At 44.6% G+C, this 27,542-nt stretch overlaps 1 protein-coding gene across 1 annotated transcript in view; it reads left to right on the forward strand.

Annotated features, from left to right (window-relative positions):
* Window positions 1-1,084: 1,084 nt before the first annotated feature.
* Window positions 1,085-27,542, forward strand: part of LOC142786721 (uncharacterized) — an 83,521-nt gene continuing 57,063 nt past the window's right edge. The window contains exons 1-2 of the mRNA XM_075884359.1: window positions 1,085-1,189; window positions 24,108-24,175. Coding sequence (XP_075740474.1) covers window positions 1,132-1,189; window positions 24,108-24,175 — 126 coding nt within the window. The 5' untranslated portion in view covers window positions 1,085-1,131. The remainder of the gene's footprint in view (window positions 1,190-24,107; window positions 24,176-27,542) is intronic.

The following is a 27,542-nucleotide window of genomic DNA, read 5'->3' on the forward strand; positions in this document are numbered from 1 at the left end:
GACTGAATAAAAGAACTCTGTCAATGAACGCATATAAAGCTAGTACCTGTGCACCAGGATGCTTTATTTTCAATTCCACATAGAAGGTCTTCTAAATATATCAACTTTAGAAAAGAGACATGCACTTAACTACATTACACACATAAGACCACCAACGTTGTGGCCTTGTTAGAGAGCACTAAAGGGAACGTACGTATGTTTCCTTCCCCTAACTTACATTTTGTGAACGATTGAATGACACCTCGCACTTATTCATCTCTTGCATGTGAGAAAAATCACACAAAAGTTACAAACGGAGTTTCTCGTCGCGCTTTTATTCTGGCGTCTACTGAGAAGGCACAAATTTCTGCAAGAGGCACGGTAATTTTGTGCGCTAAATCGCATGAATACACAGCATGTAGTGGGACTCTTGCGATTTGACGTTTCTTTTGAGAAGATTGAAAACAGACACTAACAAGCCATGTACGAAAATTGAATATAATTGCCTGGCTCCAAACATTTCATCACACCCAATTATCATCCTGTTCCATTCATGCACCAAGTGTGACGCATACTGGACAACTAACCAAGAAGCCTGCATCTAGCCCTTCATTCAGAATAGCCTGCTAGCAACAAAAAGCTTCACTAGCGTCACTGTGGTGTGAACGTCATATGCACTGTCAGTTAGGGGAACATTATTACAGATAAGCGCACTGGCCGACGTAAAAATGTGTTTAGCAAAGACTAGTGCTTCGGTTTTTTCTACGTAACTGTGCTCAAGAAAGAACAAAAAATCAAAATAATTGTTCCTATCTGATGTGCACAGTCTTCCGAAACAGTCGAAAATTAATTTTTGTGTTCTTGGGGATGCAGAAAGCAAAGAAATAAGTCGAAACTGTTTTCAGACTTGCAGCATTTTTCAGGTTAGAGATGCCGTTCTTTCTTGTCGCACACACCGAGCATACGCAACAACCGCGGCAACTGCTCCTTCTTTTTGTGAACCCTTCCGAAGTCAGCAGGCTTGGTCAGAAAAGAGAGATATGTTGTCGGGGAAAGATACATTGTCTTTTGTGACAAGGTGGAGTGCTTGTTTATGTGTGTAAGCAAGTCAACTCCGCATTCTGCACGCCTATATAAAGCCACTGATATCAGATGGCTGTAGTTATGGACGTCACACGGTGGGGTCTGGCTTTGTTCATCATCTCTGGAGGTAAGAAAATATTAAACTAGCTTATGCAGAAATGTATGAAGCCCGGAGTGTGTTTGGCTTCTTTTTGGGTACAACAAGTAACAATATATTGGAATTTTCGCTCGAAGGAAGCCACAGGAAAGCTATATTGTTGCACAATAAGGGCAGAGCAGCATATGTCATGTAGGGTGGCGTGATAAGATCAGTGCATTTCTTGTCAAACTTTTCATAGCAAACGTCATCACCATGAATGTCAGGAGCTAGCTAGCCCGTAGGATGCGATACCTTTACAATAGCGGTCCCTGTCCTGCATAAAAAGACGCCACAGAACCCCCCAGGTCTTTTTGCCACATAACCTCTTAAGCTGTGTAGACCACGAAAAACATTCTCTGGGCCAGTGATCAATGCAAGCAAACTATACCACTCCAGAGACTTTAGTATAAAGCTCGAAAATGTTTTCAGCTTTTATCTGTGTCTCTTCTGTCTTCTTTTCTCTTCTTTGCTCTCACACTGCACCCAAAAAAACTACCCCAAGTGCTAATGTTATTACTTCAAATAGCCCAGGAAAAACCTTCTCCTAATTTAGGGCCCCAGAAAGTAAAAGCAATATGAAGTAGGCTAGCCTTCAAAGATTAGCACCAGCACTTTTTTCACTAGCAGTTAGAAAATTAAAATATTGCCAACGAATGGTTTTAACGATCCAAAAACGCTATGACAGTGCTTCGCTCTTGACACTCTGGAATGTAGTGTTAAAGCATTTTGGTGTTAATAATAAGGCTATATACTTTGTCTGGCTTGCTTTTAAATAGGTACCGTAGTTTATGAATTTAAATACGTGGAGCTTTGCTTAAGGCGTCAAGCTTATTAATGCCCCGACAAAACACAAATGGATAAGGATAGAAAATCTGGCGACCTGAGTTGCGTCCATGCTTAGCAGAGCAAAAGTGTTCGGAGAAATGTAGATGGGACGACAGAATCGCTTTTTTATTCGATGAACATTCATTTGAAGGATGGTAACTGAGTCGTCTGGACTTGTATTGTTGTACTATTCCACTGCAAACCACTCAAAACATAAATTAGCATGATGGGTGGAATGACTACATATTTCCAAAGGTCCCGTCCCTAATATCTATGAAAAGTTGTGGTGATATTCTCAGATTTAAATACATATTGAGCGAGTCCAGCGAAAGACGTTAAGAGCCCAGCTGTTTAAGTCGAGCATCCGTCTGTATTTTCTGAACAAAAGGTATCATTGGTATGGAGCAGCGCGCACTCTTCTCTTTCTATTCCTGTTCTGCCTCTCTCTCTCTCTCTCTCTCTCTCTCTCTCACACACACACACACACACACACACACACACACACACACACACACACACACACACATTTATTTGTCGAGTGCACGACTTTGATTAGTCTGATAAGTGAAAGAACTAATACCGAGAGAAGAAAAAGAAGGGGGGAGAGTTATATTTCCAGCAAAAAAGCACTTCACAGTGTGGGATTCAAACACGTGCTCCCATGATACGAAGGCAAGATTTATAACTACTAGGAAATCCTAATGCACTAAACCATAACATAGCCTTGGACAAACAATAAATCAGTTTTGCGAAACCAGGCAAGGTCGTGGAAGAGTAAAAAAAAAAGAAAAACTGGAAGCCGCCCGGTGTAGTGCGAAACCACGTGGGAACCCATACGAATATCTCAGAGTCAAATCTTTGAAGTCACCAAAAATATATTCCAGGTCCGGGGTGCAAATCCTGGACCAACGGATTTTCAGATCAGTATATCATTTACCTAACGAAGAAGTCGGCAACTGGCCCCGCAAGAATTACCCACTGACAACTCTAAGCGCGTAGACGCAGATCATTCGCAATGGATGGATGGATTGATGGACGTATTGACATAGCTGCACCCCTTAGATCGGGCGGCGGCTAACGCCACCCAGCCGTAATATTTAGTGAACCAAGAACTAGATTTATCTTTTTTTTTCGCTTTGAATAGTGAAGTACAGGACTGGTAGTTTGCAGTAAAGGGTTTAATTTTCACTCGTGCCTTGACTTTAGCCACCAATCAGTAACCTCCATCTAGTTATTTCTACCAGCTAAAAGTCTATTTTGCCCTCCCTGTCCCTAAACCCCAGTGCTTCGAAGAACTCGGCGCCATCAGGCCTCTGAGATTTGGCTTGCACTGCCTGCACTAGTTTTGAAAAGTTTCTCTGCGGTGCCAGTGGTGCTGTGGGCGCGCAGATCCGGTTGAGCAAGTGCAGGTGCAGCCGGGACACTACTTCGTGACGGCAACTGCTAAAACGAAAACGCAAGTGCTGGTAGAGTTCGTCGAATCGACAAGGCGGCGTGTATCGATGGTGTTGTTTACCAAAACAATACCGCGATGGCTGTATTCATTCCGTATGAAGAAAACTGCTTGACAGCGTCCATGATTCTGACAACGGCGATCTGTACAGTAACATAGGTGGTGTTGACGGGGTTTGTGTTGGTCCTTTGCTCGTTGTATGTGAAAATGTCTGTCATGCTCTCAGGTGAAGAAACGCTGTCGGACGGTTCCATCAGTATTATTTTAGGTGACTGTTGATACTGGCTAGAACGACAATTTAGCAGTTTAGAATTCAATCCTGTATTGTCAGCTTTCTATTCAAGTGCGTGCGAGGCCATAGAACAAGAAAAAAAAGAAAGACAAAAAAACGGTGGTTCTTTGACTAACAGAGCCACTTCACACTATATCAATATAAGACAATTCAGCAAGCTCTCTTGAATACATATTTTAAAACAGCCTTTTTGAAGGCTTCCCACCGCATCGGTTTCACGCCTTCGTAAAGACGAAGTGAGCTTGCGTCTCGAGCAGCATCTTTTTAACATTGACCCTTTTTTCCTGCGATTCCTAATTACGGCACTACAACGATGAATTTTTCTGCTCATGAACCGCACATGTAAAAAAAAAATCATTTTGATAGCTGTCGATAAGACAGAGCAAGATTACCTGTCGGTAGCATGAGCTTGACTGAACTGTTTGCACGCTCGAAACGAACAACACGCAGCGTCGTCTGCTCCAAGCTTGGGAAGAGGAAAGGGCGCACGCCATGGTGCACCTCTCTGCACCTCCTTTCGAGAAAATGCAGGCCAGTAGAGAACTCGTGCAGCACTACGCTTGTACCATGACAAAACGAGGAAGCCAGTGCAGAGTGCGTGCGCAGCACTTGTAAATCGAGGACTAAGGTGCTGCACCCATTGAACTGGTGCCGCCGGTGCAGCTAAATCGAAGAGACCTGGCATCCTGAACTATACGGGGATGCCCATTGACAGCCGCGCCATCAAGGGGGTGTTGTGAGAACCCCTTAGAGCTGGCTTAGTAGACGGCGATCTGACAACCGCTCCCTTGTTCTGCTCGGTTAATCTGATCGATAGCTCATTGACTGGACAAGAACACTATAGAACTTCATGATGAGCTTTGAGTGGGTGTAGGCACCACAATAAAACGGCAGCCTTCCTGCATATGTGAAGTGCGATGAAAGCACTGCGCAGTTCTGAGCTACAGTTGCGCTGAACGCTGAGTGGGGCCTAAAAATTCAAAGCATCAAAAAAAAAAAGAAACAGTCGTCGCATATAGCCCTGAAAGAGGCCACACTTTTCTTCCTGCACGAGAAGCACAACGGACGCCTTCAAACTTACACGGATGACTCTGTTTCTTCAGTAACCTCAGCAGGGGCGGTAACCTCAGCAGGGGCAAGATAATCCTGCAGTTGGCTATTTAAGACCCTATAGGATTGTAATTTGGGCCTAGAGGGAAAAACTTGGATGCTGATCTCAAGCTTCGTCTTCCCTCATGAACACCTCGAGCTAAGGTAACTCTGCTTTGCCGCCTGTGGCTTGGCGGGGCATTTATGAACGCATACTCTTTTCTTTTGAAATGGCCAGCACCTCTACACGCAACTACTGCAGCTACGTACAAAGAATCGCCCATCATTAGCACGAGTGCACCCAATTCAATGCGCCAGGACGTAATCTTACCGAAGCTCTCGATAAACTAGATGATCGGCCTTTGTCAAAACAAAGAATTTCGTGTCATTGGCCGAGTCCATCACCATGCCAGAAGGCTGTGAAAGCTTCATTGCGCTTTTTTGCGGACAATTGGCCTTAGAGACAGACTTTGGTGTCGTATTACCTTTCATTTTGCTTTTCCTTTTTCTCTATCTTTGGTGTTTTCACTCTCTCTCCTTGTAACGCCTCATTTCTGTCATCTTTATTCCCCTTTCTTTTTTCTCCAGCACATGATGGCCAGCCGGTCGAAGAACTTGCTAACCTCTCTGTTCTTCCACTCATTTTTCAATTCTCCTCATTCTCCTAGAACTTCATGTGTTTCTCAAACCAGTGGACAAACGGGGCCATATGTAACACCATAAATCTGGTTTGTTCTTGTGAGAGGCGAAGTCACCGTGAAAGTATCTGGTTAAGCACTGTGGGCATGTCAAGCGACCAATAATTGTACTCAACGTAGGAATTTGAGCTCCACGCAGTTTTGTTGTAGCCATGAAGGTTAGTGAAATGTTTGTGTCACTCACACTGTTTCGCTAGTGCGTAACGTTCATCGGTATTTTAGTAGTGCATCAAATCAATGACTTCGACGCGGAGAGTTGCGTGAAATTGCCATGTCCTCTTCTATAACTGCAGAGTATCAGGATTGTCGTAATAAGGTGACGCACTTATATCACAACTAATGTTATGTCAGAGAAGAGCTCCATGAATCATGCAACCATGTGAGCAACTATTTAATAAATTGGCGCTGCGCTCGATTCACAAATATTTTGGACTTCGATGAACTACAGGCCGCGTTGCGGCCTTTTGATTGTGCTTGACAGACGCATTCTATTAGAGAATAAACCTGATTGATTCATCAGATATGGGCACTCGCTCGTATTTATTTTTTTATTTATTCAATACCGTGGGCCTTTTCAGGCCTACACAGGAGAGGGCGTACAGAGCAAATAACACTTCATATCGTAAAGATGAAAAGGAAAGAAAAATAACGATATAACAGTATAAAGCAATAAACGAACAATGCACACGTGTTTCTTTAAAAAACCTACTTAGCATGATAACATCAACGGTAACATTCCGGCTGCGGCGGCTGCATTTCCTATGTAGGCGGAAATGTTGTAGGCCCGTGTACTCAGATTCGGGTGCACGTTAAAGAACCCCAGGTGGTTGAACTTTCCGGAGCCCTCCACTACGGCGTCTCTCATAATCAAATGGTGGTTTTGGGACGTTAAACCCCACATATCAATAAACATCAACGGCAACATTGATATACAGATGCAGGCGGTTAGGCGCATGTAGCAATGTGCGAGCACGTGCGCGATACACTGATTCAACCTTTATTACGGCGAGCATAGCACAGGATTTATTGCAATGCCTCTAAATGAATTTCCAACAGCGATGAAAATGATTCAGGTGATTGTGCACAGACATTTTCGTTCGGCAAGTCATTCCACATCTCTATAGCTGCGCCAAAAAAGAATACTTCAACGTGTTACAACGTGACAGGAATGAGCGCATGGATTTGTCATTGTTAGTTCTACTGGAGTGACGGTGCGGAGCTTTAAGGTAATCATCCTTATTTAAGTTTATTATGTTGTTCGAAAGAAGAAAAAGAAATTTCAGGCTGGCAAGTTGTTGACGGTTAGCAAGAGTTGCGACACGTGCTTGCAAACGCAGCGCGGAAACACTCTCTCGCCTGGCATACTTTGAAAAAATAAACCTAAGAGCCCTTTTTTTAATCTTTTCCAATGCATCAATCATGTTCTTTTGGTGCGGGTTCCAAACTATTGCTGCATATTCCAGGACGGGTCTAATGAGCGTCTTGTACGCTGTTAGTTTAACTTGAAGGGAAGTTCTGGTTAGTTTACGCCTTAAAAACCTAGTTGTTTAAATGAACGTGCAGAAATTTTATTAATGTGGACATCCCACTTTAACGATAATATTATTGTGACCTTCAGGTACTTTACGGTATTTACGTGCTTGATGTCTGCCCCAGATAAGTTGTACTGAAAGTGAAGTGGTGTCTTTCTATGGGAAATTGTAATGCGCATGGTTTTGTCTGTAATATTTTGCATACCATGTTTTTCACACTATTACTCAATATTTTCTAAAGATTTGTCAAGTTTCGCATGGTCTTCTGTTGTGCTAGTGGGAGAGTATACGATGCAGTCATCTGCAAAAAGCCTCATTGTAATACCTGGTTCCATAGCAGTGTAGATGTCATTGATGTATTTGAGAAAGAGTGTTGGTCTTTGTACGGACCTTTGGGGAACACCAGAGAAAACGTCGGCATGGTCGGACTCGCCATTATTAAATGAAACATACTGAGTGCGGTTGGAAAGATATACGGCAATCCAATGGACTATTTTCGTGTTAACCCCAAATGATTCAAGTTTTTGTATGAGCAATGAGTGCAGAACGCGGTCGAATGCCTTAGAAAAATCAATAAATATTGCATCTATTTGCAGTCTAGAATTAATAGCTCAAGCAAAGTCATGAGTAATCTCTAAAAGTTGTGTAGTGGTCGAAAACTTTCTTTAAAACCATGTTGGTTCGGATAAAGCAGATTATTTTCCTTTAAATAGTTCATAAGTTTTTTGTTTATTATACGCTCCATCAGCTTGCAGCATCTACTTGTCAGTAATATTGGCCTGTATAGGTTTATCGATTGTTTGTTTCCACTTTTATGCATAGGAATTACTTTTGCACACAACCAATCATCAGGAAACACAGCTGTTTCTAATGATAAAAAAAATATCTTTTGCAGAAAAGGGGTTGGCTGAGCGGCATAGGGCTTAAGAAAAGCATTAGAAATTTCATCCGGGCCTTATGATTTTTTGACATCGAGTTGAAGAAGCAGGTTAAGTATGCCAGACTCTGTTATTGTTAACTCTGGCAAGTGATTTTCACTGTTAGACGATGGTAAAAATGAAGGCTTCATACGCGGGAAAACTGATTGGAAGTAATTGTTGAAAGCATCTGCAACTGCAATAATCCGTGCATCTTACACAAGACTACCCGATATATCCATTTTAGTTACTGTGCTATTTTGCTTCGATGAGTACTTCCGAAATTTACGTGATTGATTTGTCATAAACTTAGTCAGAGTGCTTGAGAAAAAGTGGTCTCTTGCCATCTTTATTTCCGTTTTAAAGTGGCGTGAAAGCTCAATGAGCTAAGCGGATTTCTTTTTATGTTTGCGGAGTCGTTGTACTTTTCTCTTTAGGTGAATTATGTTTCTCGTAATCCACGGCCTTTTACGCTTAGTTTTCTTTAGCTTAGTAGGTATGAAGGTTGATTCACAATGCTTGATTCCAGATTTTAGTTTGTTCCATAGATTCATGACACCTTATGACGTATTGAAGAAATCGTCTTGTGATGCTTCAAGAAAATCTATAACACTTTCGTCATTTGCTCTGTAGAAATCTTCAACTGATGTGCACGTCGTTGCATGTGATACGCGGCCGCCCATGCCATGAAATGTCAACAGAATCAGCTTGTGATCAGAGATTCCCTCTTCAATAGTTATTTGTGGTGTTAATGAGCCAGACACAAATGCAAGATCAAGCACTGAACATGCCAACCCGTGGATGCGAGTCGGTTCGATCACCAGCGGTGTCAACAAGTGACTAAACATAATGTCAAAAAGTATATCTGAACCTTTAGCAGCAGTATTTCCGATGGCAAAAGTGTCCCAGTTTATTCCCGGTATGTTAAAATCACCTGTATTAGTTTCGTTCGCTCACCTACAAAGCCGTAGAGAAAGTTCTGCAGCTTTACAAGGTATTAATCAGGGGCACCCGCAAACCGGTATACACCCCCAATCAACACAGGGGCGTTATTAATAAGCATTGAACACCACACACTTCCGTGACCAGCAAAGCTACTTTCTTTATGAAAAAGCGTATTCTGTTTAATGGCGATGGCTACGCCCCCGCCACGGTCATCCCGATCTGTACGAAGCAGTGCGTATGCTGGTGGCACTATCTCTGAATCGTGAATATCAGGGTTTAGCCACGTTTCCGTAATGACCACTACATCAGGTCCGTACAAAAGCAACAGTTCTTCCAACTGCTGTGTTTTGTTTACGATACTTCTTGCATTAAATCAAAGCAGCGTAAGTGGCTCTTTTGTTTTCGGTCACGTTTGAGAAGTGCTTGATTTATGTTATTAGATACCAAATGGCTAATTTATATTGGCAGTCCTGCTGTAAACGTCATCCTTCACCTGTGAGTTGCTCTCATAGCCAGCGCTACGCCGGGGTCATTTTCTCCAATATTGGTAGGTGGTAGCACAGTGCAAGCAAAAATCTATTGGGCGAAAAGGTGGAGTAGGCCTTGCAGCTTTCAACACACAACTTTTTTTCATAGTTCTTGATGGTTATACGGAGAACACCTTGACGACTAATATTTTTTGTTGTGCATGAAATGTTGTGGAAGCACTGATACTGACAGTGTCGATAAAGATGGAGGTGATAAATTATTACAAGAACCATCTCCACAATGCTAGCAGACGAGTTGACTCTCCTCTGGGCACCATCTTGACTCTTATATAGTCTGGTACCAAAGGTTAAGGTTATTGCAAATTGCAAATCACTCTGTGGTATCCTGCATTTTAAATCACTCGGAGATGCTACCAGTTGTAGATGAATCAACATCCTTTGTTTTCGTTTGCTACCCTTATTCGTCTTGGCAGAATTGGTTAGTGGCCGCGAAAACACCTACTGCCAGAAGCTTAACGTCTGACATGAAGAGACATTCAACGGCGTTTCCACTTGGATAATAGACGAATGTGACGGAGAATAATCGAAAAGGCGAATGATCTCTCCCGCTGCCACATTCTAGCGTCCTGGTTTTCTCAATCGGCGGAGCTAATGTCCTGCAAAATTATTTTTGCGGTTTCAATCCCCCACAAAACTACAAACTTTTCGGCAGGCGATAAGCTTGGTTTCTCAGAAATCAGCGTAGAAGTCATTGCGGTTTCTTGCTATTAACCGGTGGTTTTAGATAAATTCTGGGGTCTTTTAGAGTAAAAAAAGGGCGGGTGAGTAATTTGAGGCCAAGGAGGAGGAAAAACAAAAAACAGGAAAGTAAAAGATACAGCCGCGCGCACACCTGTGTTGATTTTCCTGAAGTGCACTCGTTCCACGTGTAAACAAAGTCCCACGTGCACCGATGCAAATTGAACCATGCGGATGATTTAAGATTGTTGTCAGAAAGTCTAGCACGCAACACCAACAGTACACTTTATTCTGGCCCAATAAGCAACGACAAGGCTCCAATCCTCGATTCCACATGTACAAATTTCAACTCGCCGTTTTGCAGTTTTCATCCTCAAAATCCGTCAACTGTTCTCGCCGCCATCAGCGTTCTACAATTATTGCTAGTACCTTGGCTTTCCTGTTTCTGAACGCAACTTTGCCAATAAAGTAATCCGTATGGCGCTGCTTTGCTGCAGCCTCCTTCTTCGTCAAAACCACGCAAAAATATTCTTTAATAATAATAATAATAATAATAATAATAATAATAATAATAATAATAATATTGTAAGATGGCGTCGAGTACACTCAAGACTCTCCTTTATTGACTCGAGTATGTGCCCCACAACCTAAACTTGACTGGTGATGATGAGTATGTGAAGATGAAAAGATGGGACGCATAAATAATGCTCACACTTATTTTCCCCGCGCACTTGAGCGGCTGGCCCGGCCGAGACTTAGGCGGGAAAGGTACGGCGCACAAAGGGTTTAAGACGTGAAAGGTGGACTATCTCGGAGGCACGGTAACGACGGTCCGAGGAACCCTCGACGGGAGTGATAAGGTAATTGACAGGAGATGTTTGTTCACAAACAACGTAAGGTCCTAGAAAGTGAGACTGAAACTTTTGACACAATCCGGGTGTTCGAACGAGCGTCCAAAGTAGTACTTCATCTCCAGGACGGAAGGTGACGTCTCGACGAAAGCTGTCATAGCGTTGCTTGCGGTCTTGTTGACTGGCCTCCGTGTTGAGTTGAGCACGTTGCCGTGCCTCAGCAAGCCTGGAGACGAAATGTTCTGGCGTAGTCCTGGACGTTTTTGTCATTTCATTGAAGAAAGAGGCGTCAATGGTGAATGTCGGCGCACGACCATAGACGAGGAAGAAAGGTGAATACCCGGTGGTTCGGTGAACAGTGGTGTTGTGTGCAAATGTTACGAACGGCAAGATTTTGTCCGAATTATTGTGGTTTGCTCCGATGTACATGAATATCATGTCAATTAGAGTCCGGTGGAATCGCTCTGTGAGCCTATTTGTCTGCGGGTGGTAAGCGGATGTGGTCTTATGAACTGTGCCACAAGTTTTTAGGATTTTGTCGAGAATTGTTGACAGGAAGGCCTTGCCTCGGTCACTCAACAACGCGCGAGGTGCACCATGACGCAACACAATGGCTTCTAAAAATAAGGCGGAAACGTCTAAGGCAGAGCTAGTACGTAGAGGAGCGGTCTCCGCGTATCGTGTGAGGTGGTCGACGGCTGTGACGATCCAGCGGTGACCCGCTGGCGTTACGGGAAGTGGCCCGACGAGGTCTATTCCGACAACGACAAGAGGTGTGTCGGGACAGGGAATGGGTTGTAATAAGCCAGCAGGAGCTCAAGTTGATCATTTCCGGCGTTGACAAAGTGCGCAAGAAGCGACATAATTAGCCACAAAGGTAGAAAGACCAGGCAAGAAGAAACGGCTCCTAACGCGGTTGTAGGTCTTTTGAAATCCTAAGTGTCCAGCTGATGGGTCGTCGTGCAGTGCTTCGAGAACTTGTTTTCGCAGCGAACGGGGAAGTACTGGCACCCACCAATGCCCATCCGCATTGTAAGTATAGTGCTGCAGGACATTGCTCTCTAGCTTGAACAGCCGAAGCTGACGACGTAGTCTGGCATTAGGTGGAGAAGGCGAGCCATTCAAGTATCCGATGATGCGGTTACAGTAGGGGTCGTCACGTTGGTACGCGGCAAACTGGGCGCTGCTGTTTAAAGGCAGTGACCCAGCGACCGGCAGGGGTGATAACGTGAGTGAAGAGGAAGCCGCTTGATCACCTGAGGGGCATTGAGGATGCGTGGTTGGAGATGAAAGTGGCAGAGGGCAGCGAGAGAGAGCGTCAGCATCCTGATGCTGTTTGCCGGACCTGTACACAAGGTCAAAAGTGTACTCTTGCAAACGCAGTATCCAGCGACCGAGGCGCCCAGACAAATTCTTCAGTGAGGACAACCAACATAGGGCATGGTGGTCGGTAACCACAGTGAAGTGGCGTCCATACAGATAGGGTCGAAATTTCTGGATGGCCCAAACGACAGCGAGACATTCCTTCCTGTTATCGAGTAGTTCTGCTCCGCAGGTGTTAGTGCGCGGCTGGCGTACGCAACTACTCTCTCACGTGAAGTGTCATCGCGCTGGAGGAGGACAGCACCGATTCCGTGGCCGCTGGCATCTGTGTGCAGGAAAGTGGGTGCACTCTCATCGAAGTGACGGAGGACGGGGTCTGATGTCAAAGCACGCTTAAGGGCTTGGAAAGCACACTCGCACTTGTCAGTCCACGTGAAATCCGTTCCTGACGTCAGAAGCTTGTGTAACGGCCCCGCAATGGCAGCAAAGTGATGGATGAAGCAGCGGAAGTAAGACGCCAGGCCCACGAAACTTCGCAATTGTTTTTGATTGCGCGGACGTAGAAAACTAATTACGGCAGCAACCTTGTCGGGGTCGGGTCGAACGCCGTCTTTGCTGACAAGGTGACCCAATACTTTGATGCTTGTGCTAGCGAAGTGGCACTTTTTCGTATTGAGCTGTAGGCCAGCGTTCGAAATGCACGTTAGAACGTCGTCCAAACGCTTAAGGTGCTGAAGAAAAGTAGAAGAATAAATGACGATGTCGTCTAAATAACATAAACAGGTTTTCCATTTGAGACCACGTAAGACAGTATCTATCATGCGCTCGAATGTTGCTGGAGCGTTGCATAAGCCAAAACGCATGATGTTAAATTCGTAAAGCCCGTCAGGCGTCGCAAACGCTGTTTTCTCCTTGTCTGCTTCGCGCAAAGGTATTTGCTAATACCCGCATCAGAGTTCGAGGCTGGAGAAGTATTCTGCGCCTTGTAGAGAGTCCAGGGCATCATCTATGCGTGGCAACGGATATACGTCTTTTTTCGTGATCTTATTGAGCGCTCTGTAATCAACACAAAAGCAGACAGAGCCATCCTTTTTCCGGACCAACACCACAGGAGACGGCCAGGAGCTGGATGAAGGTGAATAATATCCCGTTTAAGCATGTCGGTGACGTTTTCCTCAATGATTTGCCGTTCCGCCGAAGAGAGACAGTATGGGCGGCGGCGTACAATGGAGCTGCCTTCGGTTTCGATGCTGTGCTCTGCAACGGAGGTGCGGCCCAGAACCTTGCAATGTACATCAAACGAAAGGCTGTGCTTTTGGAGAAGGTCTAAGAGGTCTCTCTTTTGCTCGGCAGTGAGGTGAGGACTTATGGTGTCAATTAGGTAACAGTGGTAGCCTTGATATCAGTAGTAGCAGACAAAGGTGGTGATTCTGCGTGAAGAGGAACCAGCGAAAAGGGCTCACTGTCAGCGAAGCAGCTCACAGCAGTGCCCTGGGGCAGCATCACTGGCGAAGAAGTTGGATTCAAGGCGGTGACCAATGCTTTACCGTCGTTAAACCGCACAAGGTCGGGTGTTATGGTAAGCCCCGCAGATTTGGAGCAAACAGATGGAGCTATGAACACGTCACCGTTAACTATAGTATCCGAAGTGATCGTCAGAAGTTGTTCATCTCCTGGCGAAGTGAAACAATCAGTGGCAGCAACAAAACGGAAGCTGTATGGATCGACATCGGATGAACTCTCAGTAGCTGACATTTGAATGGCTCGCTGACGACACGATATGAAAGCTGATGCCGAAGAAAGGAAGTCCCATCCTAAAATTACTGTGTGAGTGCACAAAAGAAGTACAAGAAACTCCATGTGGTGAAGGATGCCATATATGAAAACGCGGACTGTGCAAACACTTGAAGGCTGAATAGGGACTCCATCTGCGTAACGAAGGGGAGGACCATCGTAGGGCGTCTTAACTTTTTTCAAGCGGGCACAAAAGTCTGCACGAATTACCGAAAGTGATGCGCCTGTGTCCACCAGTGCCTCTGTCTGTATACCTTCAACATACGCCAATAAAACAATCGATGGGTGGTCCGGAGGAGTTTGACGCAGTTCGAAAGATGCAGCTTTCCCTCTAGAAGCTGCACTGTTCAGTTTTCCAGTTGGCGGTCGGGAATTGAAGTAGAAGGTCGGAGAGGAGAAGAGGAACGCCGCATCGGTGAAGGTGAGCGACGACGTGGGAACCGGGAACTGCCAACTGGGTCAAAGTTCTGCGGAGACGGTGACCGACGTGTGCTGTTCAGATACGGCTGACGATAGGGTGGTACAGTGGCGTAGAAGTCGTCCCGTTCAAGGTTATCGTAGCTTCGTCGTTCGTCTTGCTGACGGCGTCGGCAAAGCCTTGAAATATGACCACGGATGCCACAATAGAAGCAAGTCGGCCGTGAACTGCGCCGGGCGTTGTAAGGCTAGGAAGATGGTCGCGGTGCGAGTGAGTTGAGCGAACCATGCACTTCGGGCGCTGGTAGCTGCATTGGGCTTTGCTAGGGTGCAGGTGTCCTAGCATCAACCTGAGCATACGTTGGCATGGCCACAGGGTATGAGCTCGGGACAGGTGTGACAGTCATCGAGGCCAGGTTTTGGTGGGGCGTAGGTGTCGTTGCAGCAACGTGAGCGTAACTGGCCATGGGATGTGAACTCGGAACTGGTGTACCAGTCATCAAGGCCAGTTCCTCTCTCACGACGTCGCGTAAACTAGTAGCGGGTGGCGTCGTTCGGATATCGAGTTGGCGAGGTGAAGCCTGTGCATGAAGTTCCTCGCGGATGATAGAGCGGATCAATGCACGCAGCTGTGTTGTATCATGTCTTCAACTCAGATCAGACATATCAGGTTGTACCCGAGTGGTCTGAAGCTCCTCAAGGCGCTGACAGGTAGGGACAACATCGGCTACGGTTCGGGGATTTTCCACCACAAGCGCATTAAAAGCGACAGTCGCAATTCCTTTTAGCAGGTGGCGCACACGGTCGTTTTCCACCATATGGTTGTCGATGCGGCGGCAAAGGGCGAGAACATCTTCGATGTAAGAAGTGTAAGACTCGTCAGGGCGTTTAACACGTGCACCAAGCCTCTTTTTGGCGATATCCGAGCGAACTGACGGGTTGGCAAAAATCTGGCGGAGCTGACGTGTAAAGGCGGGCCATGTCGGAAAATCTGTGGCATGGTTGGAAAACCATGTATTTGCGACGCCGCTCAAGTAGAATGCAACGTGGGTGAGTTTCGCAGGCTCATCCCAGTTGTTGATAACAGTCACGCGGTCATACTCCTTGAGCCAGTCTTCAACGTCTTCACCCGGAAGCCCTGCGAACAGCGGAGGATCCTTTTGAGGGCACCTCCACCACTTGTAAGATGGCGTCGAGTACACTCAAGACTCTCCTTTATTGAGTATGTACCCCACAACCTAAACTTAACTGGTGATGATGAGTATGTCCAGATGAAAAGATGGGACGCATAAATAATGCTCACAATATTAATAATAATCTCACATTTAACGTCCGAAAACTTCAATATGATTATGAGAGACGCCGTAGTCAAGGAGTCCGGAAATTTCGACCACTTGAGGTTCTTTAGAGTGCACCTAAATCTAGGTTCGTGGTCTTCAGTCATTTTCGCCTCCATCGAGAAGGTACCCGAAGCTGCCACAGTTTGATCACGCGAAATAGCAGTTGGTCAGCAGCTGAGTGCCATAACCCTTAGACTACCGCGGCGAGGCCATATGAATAAATGAAAGAGAAAAATAGGCGGAAAACAAAAGATGAAAAAGAGGCAAAAAAGAGAGAGAGAAATGAACGAAAAATATTTACCGACATTGAGACAGCAAGTAAGGCATAAAGAGTGAAAAAAGAAAGAGAAAACAACAACAAAAAGAAGATATTAGGAGCGAGGAAGAGAGCAAAATAGGCAAAAAACAGGATTAATATGTAAGACGGAATAGAAATAGAAAAAGAGAAAGAAAACCAACGTTGATTTGAGAATCACCGGTTTAGTCTCTGCCCACGGCAAAATATTTTTTCGTCCACTTTTCTTGCTTCATAATTACACTACAATCACATCTATTACCTTAATCTATGCATTCTTTGGTATGATTGTCTGTTATTACAAATATTATTGTGTCGAACAAAAAAAGCGAGCTCCTAATTGTACACTTCTTTCCTTCTGGAGCACAAGAATGAACACAGATAGACATAGAAAGCACACACTAACAATTGATTAACGAGAAATGCATCGTATTCCACTGCCATGTAACCGCGTGTGCATTGGTGAAACCGGTCAAACGATCACTTTCATAAGGATGCTTATAAGGCAAGAAATAAAACTCAGAATCGCTGGCCCTTCACTGCAAGATATTCAATTGCGAAGTTCAATTTCAATGCTGCACTGTAATTGTGAAGAACAAACGTGAAACAACACGCCTAATCACTGAAGCTCAAAATGTCCGATGCTTTTAGGGCAAATTCATCAACATGTCGTGTATACCTTTATCAGACGAAGAAGTGGCATATCTCACTAGTACGACACGTATACCTCTTTGTCTGGCTTCGTAATACGCAATGAGTGTTAGACACTGCTTGGTAGAAATCAGGTTACATTCCTCGCCGATGAACTGTTGTTAGTGGACGTTTTGTCTGTCTACCTGTACGTGGTCTTTCATGTGTCTTTTTTTTCGTGCATCAGTGCTCATCAAGATGAATCACCAACAAGCTATAGCTGGAACTCTCCTAGAGCAAAATACAAAAATAAAAATTGGCACATCCCATTTAGAGTAGGTATAGTTGATATGTGAAGCACGAATGAGAAATGTTGATATGTCACTTTAAGATCAGCACAACTACGAGGTGGAGGTAGATGATGCCGTACATGACTTTCGTGCCATGATTATCACGTTTGGATGTGTTGTTTACCTTCGTCATCTGTTCACGCCACGTCATACCAAATTTAGTACATGTAGAGCTAGCGAAATGGCCGCGAGCACACTGTGAGCATAATATGTTGTCATGTGATTACATGACACGCGTGTCAGGATTATCATGTTTGCACTAGTCATATTTCGTCACCTATTGACTTCACGTAACATCAAATTTGGTGTATGTGGAGCTAGCAAAACGACCGTGAGCGCATCATGAATGGCCCAAAATACCCCAACGTACCATAAACGCACGCACCTGCTGGGCGCTACGTTAGCAAAACGTTAGCAAAACGCGAGCACTCTATAGTCTCATGCCAGGCGTGACCAGCGTCCGTCCGCGCGGCCAGATGGAAACCGGCGCGAAATGCGACATGCTGTTTTTGTCGCGAAGGCGTTACCCAGACAACACTGTGTCTTCCTCTTTACATGATGTAGGGACGCTGGACGCGCTGAAACGCGCATTCGTCAAAGGAATGCAGTGCGGCACGTGGCTGCCAGTATATGGCAGGACCGGCGCCTCGCGTGACCCGACGGAATGAACGCCAGCGAGCACGCGCACCGCGTCACGTCGAAATGTATTGGCGCCTTGACTGTGCCATGTAGTCTTTTCCTCATATGACACGCATCTCATGATTATCATGTTTCCTCCAGTCACATGCCTTCGTCATTCATTGGCGTCACGTAACACCAAATTTGGCATATGAGAACCTAGCGAAACGGCCGCGAGTGCACCATCAGTGTGGCATGTAGTCATGTTATTACATGACACGCATATCTTGCTTATTATGTTTTGATGTGTAATTTGCCTATGTCGTCCGTTCGCGTCATGTAATACCAAGTTTGGTATATGGCAAGCTAGCAAAACGGCGGCGATCATGCATCATCAGTGTGGTATGTATTGGCAGGTTGTTACAGGACACGCATGTCTTGATTATCATGTTTGCATGTGTCATTTGCCTATGTTGGGCGTTCGCGTCGCGTAAAACCGAGTTTGGTACTTGTAAAGTTAGGGAAATGGCCGAGAGCGCATCATGAGCATAGCAAGTAGTCATGTTGTTACATGACATCCATGTCATGTGAAGCGGTATGAGCCTTGGGACAGGAGAAGAAGCAGCACGAGAGCCGGGGCAGGAAAGAAGAGAAGGATGATGTTAGAAAAAAAGCAGATTTAGATGAGCGCCAGTTTAACACTCAGGCTATAATGCTGTTCGGTTCTTTTAAGTAGGAACACTACATTATTTTGGAAAAGCCAGCCATTGAAGCCGACATGTGTGACGTTCTTCATTGACGAGACCTCCGCGGAGAAGATCATCTTTTCGAAGTACCAAATTCAAGATGAAGCAGTGGTCAACCTACCTCGTGAGCTCTGCTCGGAAGAACTCGTGAACCTGGTTGTGGGAAAGGCAGCCGTGGACACTACCGAACTGCGACGGAAAGGTGCTGTTAAGGTGAACGTGCATGTGGCGACCTTCTACAACGTAGTTATTGAACCAGCGCGTCGACGAGACTCCGGATCAAGGTCTTTAACGGAAGAGGTGAGCCTCATTTTGAAAACTGTTCAGCTGACACATGAACAGATTGTGCAACAGAACCAAACTATGACATGCCTTATAAGCTCTCTAAATGCTCAGAAACCGGTGCCTAAATTCGTAGAGCCTCATGCCTTCGGCGGTATGTGTTCAAGTCCAGAAAGTTGGCTTGAGTACTACAAATATGCCGCCGAAAAAACAGGTGGCTCTCTGATGAGGATAAAATAACTAACATGCGTGTTTACTTGAGGTGTGTTGCTCTCAAGTGGTATAAAATATGTATTCAGGAAGACAGTGGTGACTCTTGAAGTCGGTGGAAGAAGAAACTTTTGACCGCATTCAGCAGCAATCCAGTACATAGATGGAGTACAGCACTTAATTACAAGTTCAAGCAAACTTCCCTTGTCGAGTACTTCTTCGAGAAACGCCGTCTTTTGAAGCTAGCTGAGCCTTTGCTTCCATCTACTGCCATAGTAGCCTTAATATTGCATGGTTTACACACTTAAGTCTTGAAGCAATTGCAAATACGGTCACAAAGCACTGGACATGACATCCTGAAGTGTCTTCAGAACATACCAACAACTTCAGACACAAGCATAACAGATTATTCAAGCAGCTGTTTCAATCGGAGTAAAGCGGACTGGCCAAGCCGCGATTAGCGAGAACTGAGCCACCTCGCAAGTAGCACGGATAACTTGACCTGGCACGCTCCAAGAGGTCGAGTGAATGATGTCGATACTGAAGGTGAGGAGCATTCGACAGAAAAAAACTAATAAATGAGGGGGTCAGTCCCACCCGATGATTCCAAATGAGACTGTTTCTTTAGTTGCTCTAGCCTACTTCACATTCTTCTCAAAGTGGGGAACAAGCCGATGATGGCTCTCGTAGACAGCGGAGCATCTGTGTCCATTAAAAATGCCAAGATGGTAGATGCACGTCGCGTGCATAGTGGGAGAGTCCCACGTGTACAAGGCTATGATGGAAATGTAACGTTACATGATAAGTGGGCCTTTGTAAACATCAAGTTCCAGGGTCAAAAATAGAGAGCAAAGTGTTCGTGGTAGAAGGTGTGACGTACGGCTTTTTGCTATCAAGGCCAGATATGAAGAAATCAAAGATCAACGTATACTGGGATGATGTGGTTCTAGTCGAGATCGTAGCAAGGAACGAGACATATGCAGATGCTGTATCAAGGTTGATGACACGAAGCAACCCGAAACAATCATAAGAAATTAATGAAGTGAAGCTGTGGGAAGGCTCCGAACAACTGGTTTTTACTGATGGTCGGTATCAAGTCCCACCAAGACTTGTTTCCAGAGTCCTTTATTTGTACGACAATAGCCCGGAATCTGGAGGACAAGACGGATTTTGGCGCACCTACAACAAATTGGTCAAGATATTTACATAGCCTCACACGAAGAAAGACGTCAGTCAGTACGTTCGGTCCTGCAATGTGTGTCAAGTACACAAAGTCAAGATTGAGCAGCCTACGGATGCTACGATACTTCCTTGCCGCTCGAACGTGCCTTTCAAAGTAGTTCACCTAGATTTCGTCGAGAGAAACGAGAAACGAGAAGGATCGAGTCAAGAAAACGCGACCTTTTCTTCTGGCCATAGATGAATGCTCGAGGATGGTCATGGCACGAGCAGAAAAAGAAGAGACGAATAGGGTCATAACCCTCCTCAAAAGAGACATGTTTAAGACTATGCGGTCAATCGTATGTGATAACAGCCCTGTGTTTAAGAGCGAAAAGCTAGCAAGATGGGCTCGATCAAGTTCTAAGCCCCGTCCCATCCCGCAGTGAACGGGCTATACGGGACTTGACGTACAGAGATAGGGACGTGAAACAGTACATCAAGATGTACGATAATTTTCCTGGTGGATGGAATTGTTCTTTGGAAACTGCCGTGAAACATCATAGTCGATAGTATACAAGTGACTTGGGTGCAGTCCACAGTATGCTTCTTCAGGAGAAACCCCTATTCTGCCGGCAGACCGTGAGTTGGGACTCTTGGAAAACATCGAGGCGAGGCAAGGAAAATCACAGGAGGAGAGATACCGAAAACAAAAGAAAAAGAATTTCGACAAGAGGCATCGAGCAGACATGCAAGACATTCAAGTCACCGACCTCGTACTAGTGAGGAAAGGAATAAGAGATAACAGTGCCAAATATATCCCAGGAGGGCTAATTAAAAGAAACCGAGAAGGGTGAAGTGGTATGAGCCTTGGGACAGGAGAAGCAGCAGCACGAGAGCCGGGCAGGAAAGAAGAGAAGGATGAAGTTAAAAAAAAGCAGATTAAGATGGACGCCAGCTCCGTAGTCAGGCTATAATGCTATTCTGTTCTTTTAAGTAGGAACACTACATCATGATTATTATGTTTGCACAAGTATCATACCTTCTTCGTCCATTCACGTCCTATATTATGAAATTCGGTACAAGTGAAGCTAGCCAAACGGCCATCAGCGCATCATGAGCGTGGCATGTACTCATGTTATTACATGACACGTATCTCATGATTATCATATTTGCACCATTCACATACCTTCGTCATCCATTCACGTAATGTAATTACAAATTTTGTATAGGTGACGCTAGCAAAATGGCCGTGAGCGCATCATGAGCGTCGCATGTAGTCATGTTGTTAGATGACGTGCATGTCTTTATTTTCATGTTATGACTAGTCAAATATGTTCTTCATACAGTAGTGTTATGCCACGCCATGTTTGGTATTGATATCCATATCTAAACGGCCAGGAGAGCTAAATGTCATAGGCGGCTAGATAGAGAAAAAGATACATCGATGCGCTCAAATTCGCTGAAGTTCGCTAAAAAATGCTTCACATTTAAAAAGAAAGTATGGTGAAGACCAAACAGAAAGAAAAAAAAATTATTCAGATTTGTCGTCTCGTTCAGGTACTTTCGGCCGGTTTGACTAGTTTTCGGTGGTGGCAAAAACAGTAATAAAATCACTAAAATCACCGCTCGACTATTCTGTGTGAAGCTAAACCATCGAAAGCCTAAACGTGTGGCCCTGGCGATAAGCAGTGGGTTCAACCACACGTGGCACTGAAGCCTGTCACAATTGATGGTACAAGGTCATGCTTCTTTATCAGGTTTGGCTTGGGTTTTACCACAGTGTTTATTGCACAAGCCGCACATTATCCTTCGCATGATCACGGTCATAGAGGAGTGTAATGAGTGGTAAATGCGTTTCGCAATGGGTTATTCACAGTGGTTGTTCTCGAAGCACCGGCGGCCATAGACGTCGCAGCCGAAGCCAAAGTGCCACTGATGAAACTCCCACCACAAGCAGGCTTTTAACCCCGCGAACGCGCTTCCCAAATCATAAAATTGACGACGCAACTCCCCTTGTTCGGCGTACGCACGGCGATGTGTCGCTTATAGGCAGAAAGAAATTAGGTGCCTTTTTTCCATTTTCAAGAACCATGCATTTATTGTTTGTTGTGGCGTTGTTGGAAGAGTTGTACATCACGAGCTGACTAGGCGGCGTGCTTTGCAGGATGCGCCAGCCACCGGGGCTTGCGTTCCCGTTCGCAAATTAGTGCGGCTTGGAAGGCTGCCGGATTATCCGTACGCAGATGCTGATGACACTCGGTCTCCTTGGCCTGATTTTTCACCAGGACTGCACAATCAACCCGGCGAATGCGAGCTTTGCCACATTTGCACTGTCGGCGCTCTTCTACAGTTGTCCGCAGCATATATATTTATGTAGAAGGTTTCAGGAGAAACACTCATGTGCGTGGCCACGGTGCGCGGCCGCGACGAGATGGATGACACGACTCACGACGTATCGAATAGCACACGGGCTCAGGCACGACGCTCAGAGGAATGTAACTAATAGGACAGTCAATGGAGACCACTCCTGACACCGCTGTCGGACTATTGTTCGTTTCTCCTAGCCATATACAACTTTCGCTGTTAAAAAAGCCTTTTGGTTAGCTATTTACAGTGCTACTTTCTAATTCCGTTCATTGGAACCAAATTGTCACTTGTTCAGGAGTCATCAGCCGCAGGTTGTGTAAAAACATGGTGACCAAGGCATGTTTTGTGCTCGTGAGCTTGCCGCTCGCAATTCACTAACACACACAGAGAGACAAAGATACGTGGCTATGGCTGCGAGAGAAAACTGTGGTTTGCGGCCTAATCTAGGAGGCCACGATAGTTGTTAGGGTGCTTGGCTGCCGACCCGAAGGTCGCGCCTTCAGTCCTGGCCGAGGGAGCCAAATTTCAATGGTGGTGCAACGGTGGAGGCCTGTGTGCTCTGCAATCTCAGTTGGGTTCAAAGGACCTGAATAGTCAAAATTTCAGAAGTCTTCATCACGTCATTCTCATATTGATATCGTGGTATTCGGATGTAAAGCCCAAGATGTCAAAATTATTAGAAGACTATCAACGCCGAAGGTGACATTTACCTTTAACATTAAGTGTACAAGATAATCAAAAGTTCGTTAGTAATGTCGATGAAGGCGGATAGTCTACATTCATCGCCAGAGAAATCAAATATCCGAGGAGCTGTGAGGAGTGCAACTCGCAATATTTCGGTGCTTTGACTTCATCATCATGCAGAAAACCTTTGATAAATTGTACAAATCAAACTTTAATTCCAGCAACTGTGGTGGCTAAGGTACTCGGTATCTGACGGGCAGGTCGCGGGATCGAATCCCGCCAGCAGTGGCTGCATTTCTGACGGAGGCGGGAATGATATAGTCCCGTGTACTCAGATTTGGGCGGACATTAAAAAAACCCAGTTGGTCAAAATTTCTAAAGCTCTCCGATATGGCGTCTTTCATAATCATATAGTGGTTTTGGGATGTTAAACCTGACATATTATGATTAGTACTCTCATGCAGTGCTCACTCTTCGTGTAATGAAAAACAGCGAAAGAAGAAAGATGCGAAAAGGAATACACATGTGAAGTCAAAATGTAACTTATGTGTTTTTCCTTCAGTCCTGGTGTGTGTGCGCTTTTCCGTCGCTGACCACTTGCGCGTTGACACTCAGCTAAAAACTTGGCCGCGATAGTCGAATGCAGCTAATACCCGTTTTGAGAAGATGAATGTTACTATTAAAAGCATCGCAATTTCAGTATAGTGAGACGTCAAACACATGGCCTTGTTTCTTCAAGGCTCTTAAGCTGATGCAAAATGATTAACGTCGCCAAGTTTCTTATTGATTGGATTTCTGATTTTGTCCAACATCTTAAAAAAGCGCATGTTGCATCTCCTTATTGAGCACCCTCTCTTTCAGTGCTGTTTCTAGAGGTCTGGACGTTCTCTTCAAGACCACTTTTCTGCCACCGATTGATGCCAAGGAGCGTAAGTGAAACATTGCTTCAGTCACACTCTAAATAAAACTCAATGCTCCTTGACATACTTTTCACGACATATTTTTCCTGCTAGAAGATTGTGATATTCTCAGATTGAAATAATTCTTGTTTTCATATTTTCCCGTCTAAATTTTGTCGTCAATAATTGGTCCACGTCTAGGACGAAGAGTTCGTATTTCATAGCAAAAGCTCTCATGAGATCACAGTGGCAACTCATGTTGGTAGCGCAATTGTTCACCGTCGTCGTCGTCGCTGCTGTCTGTGTCTGTTCTCGCTAACACAAAAAAAAAAATAGGATAGGGTGATTTTCAATCCAGATCCTCTGCAAGCCGTTCGAGTAATATACATCAGAGCTACGCCAGTGCTTTAAATTCTTTCGTGAAAACAAAACAGAATACAAGGCAACTCGTCGGCAACACGTAGGCTAAAAAACCACGTTAACCTAAGCATATCGTGTGGTACAAGAGGAAAGTAGCAGCCAGGCGTGCCACAATGCGAGGCGATAACTGGTTGATTGTTTAACGAATCGAACCAGTTGAAAAGAGCTCCAGCATCATTCTTCATCGTCACCAGTCGCAGCTTCATTAAAGCTCACATGATGCATCGCAGATGTGTAGTGTGCACCTATATTCTTCGCAGAATAGCGAATATCGGCAGAGTGGTTTTTTTATTACTTCACAAAAGTTATGATTGTTTATGACTTAGCAGTTACCTTGCAAGTGCACTTGTAGTAGTTCACCGAAGACAGTTTACAGTGAGTTCTAAAACGTTTACTCTTTCAGCTTTCGCTAAGTTTGTTTCTGACATTGGATTTGCTATTCCACATTTAGTTATTATTGCGTGAAGTTTTTGTGGTGCTTAAAGTGGTAGATTACAGTCGCTCATATTGTACGTATACTAGTCGTGTATAATACGTGGATTGGCAGCAGCCTTGAGACAGCTAATACATAAGTAATACAACTGACATTTTACCACAAATACAAAATAATACTGTTTTAGTAACCAAAAGCAAATGAAAAGCTTTGACAGTTACTATAGATATAAATGTTCTTTTTTTCGTGTGAAGGTAGGTTTTATTTAGCGAACTTGCCAACTTTTCATCCCTGCAACTCCTTTAATGTAGCAAGAAGACTTGCTAACTTGTTTTCTGTCTGTTTTAAAATTGTTTTTACTGATGCTCTTCTTCCGATTCCCGCATCATGTTTTGCTAGAGTTGGGACATAGCAGATTAGAAAAACCACAACGTTGTGATAGAACACTAGGTGGTATGTGCAAGACAACCGGCACATTTTATTGTAACGGTATTTGTTTTATTTCTGACTCAACGAACACATCAAGAGGTACTCGTAGTCTTTGATAACACGCTACCTTCTCACACGTTCGATGGCAGAACATCATAAATATTTTGCTATAGCGAGCAGTAAGAAGGAAGGCATGCACAAAAAAGAAACGCCGTGATGGTCATTGATTCAAAAAAGGCTTCTGTCATTCTAACTTGGTCAAAAGACACAGGAAAACTTCTCTACATGTCATATTTCTCATACCTGCTGTAAAGCAAGCACAACGTTGACTTGGAGCTTGTAATATTTTAAATCAATAACTTTCACTCATATGATCTTCGATTCGGATTTGCCTAGAAGTAATTGCCTTAGGCTACTCTACCCTATAGAAAACCTTTGTTATATAGATGTTTCATTGTAAATAACCCAATTATGTCGCAAGGACAAAAATATGAATGCAACAGCCGCAAACCAGAATTCCATGCTCTAAAAGCAAGCAGCTTGACTGTTAGAGCTCGATGCTAGAACACAAAGAAGGGCGCACGAAAAGAACACGCAGCTATACAAGAAAAAGTGTCAAGTAACAGTTGTGACAGCCGTTACTTCGTGCTCGCACTGGATGCGCAAACCTGCCATGCAGCCTTTCTAATGTTTGGGTACGGACGATAAATATCAATTATGCAAAACCTACTAGTTACAATAGTGCTTTTATATCCAAAAAACACCAAGCCGCAAAATGGAAGAAAGGAAAAAGCGCTACTCTCAACTGACAATATGTATTGCGTCACTCCACTTTTTTTACCAACTAGATAAGGGAAGGACAGGCGTAGTGTAAACCATGCACAGCAGTCACCGCAACTTGACTAACCAAGAGAACTCATAATAGCGCCCCCCCCCCCCCAAAAAAAAATTATTCTGTGACAAACACGGTTGAGGAAGGAAAACTAGTGTGCTGTGATCCTCATGATCATATGTAAAGTACTTTTGATAATTCTTGGGTAGTGATGTCAACACTCTTCTTCGAGATAGTTGTCAGCTGAAACAAAGCTTACCGCTTACACTTTTGGAAATACTGAGCCTAATGGGAGCTTGCATCAGTCGGCAGCGGTCGCTCATGTTGTAAAAGGAGCCCCGCAACACTTTTTTGAAGTTACCATGCAATTAATACACTGAAAAATCTTATCACCTCCCGAACTCAACGCCGCAAAAATTTTAAGAGTCCGTCCAGTTTCAGCGGAGTAACAAAGAATTGTCGCGCGCAGAAATCGCATTCTCTTTTTTTCGTCCCGACGAAACCGCTGGAAGCTAACCAGAAAGGGATGCCAGAGGCAAAGAAAATATATCACGTGCACAATGATGCGTCTTGACCTTCAGAACGTTTTTTAAATACGCGGCTTTTCAGTATGATCGCGCACGTACTATGTAGGTCGTCCTTGTAAAGACCGAGCGTGCCATGTTCAAATTAGCCAATGGCTGATAGAAGGCCTTCCACAAGTGATTTTTGAGTTTCTTGCGTGTTTTGTTGCGAGATAAGAAAGCAATTTTTGGCTACTTTGATAATTTATTGTGCGTTGCAGGCTGCGTACCGCGCTCTAATACTTAGTTCGCGTGTTTTTCGGAACCTTCAATACCGATCGACAGCGTTTTCTCACCGTGCTCAAAAAGTGTTGCATGGCCCCTTTACGTCGCTCATTGACGCAGGCGCACGATTGACCACATACACTTTGTCACATGTGAGTCGAATTTTGTAGTCCACACGTATACCACAGTTTGCAAACTTCAGGTGGTTTTTCACATTGCGGGGTCCTTATTCTATTTACAAACACTCTTCCATAACATCTGAAAGTTTCTTTGTGGAAGAACACACTACTGGTATTGGGTACATAATGGCCACATTCTTAAGATTGTTGGTCTTTTTTGGTGATAGGGCATAATTACAGGCTTCTTCTTCTGTATATGACTTTTGAATCACTGGCGCATGCATTTCAGCTTGAAAACAAAATAATGAGGGACCAATGTCACCACCACACTTCGGTAACACGCATCTTGCTACTTTTTTGCTGCGCGCTAAAGCTC

The sequence above is a fragment of the Rhipicephalus microplus genome, unplaced genomic scaffold, assembly GCF_043290135.1.
Source record: "Rhipicephalus microplus isolate Deutch F79 unplaced genomic scaffold, USDA_Rmic scaffold_28, whole genome shotgun sequence".
In the NCBI taxonomy this organism is placed as follows: Eukaryota; Metazoa; Arthropoda; class Arachnida; order Ixodida; family Ixodidae; genus Rhipicephalus; species Rhipicephalus microplus.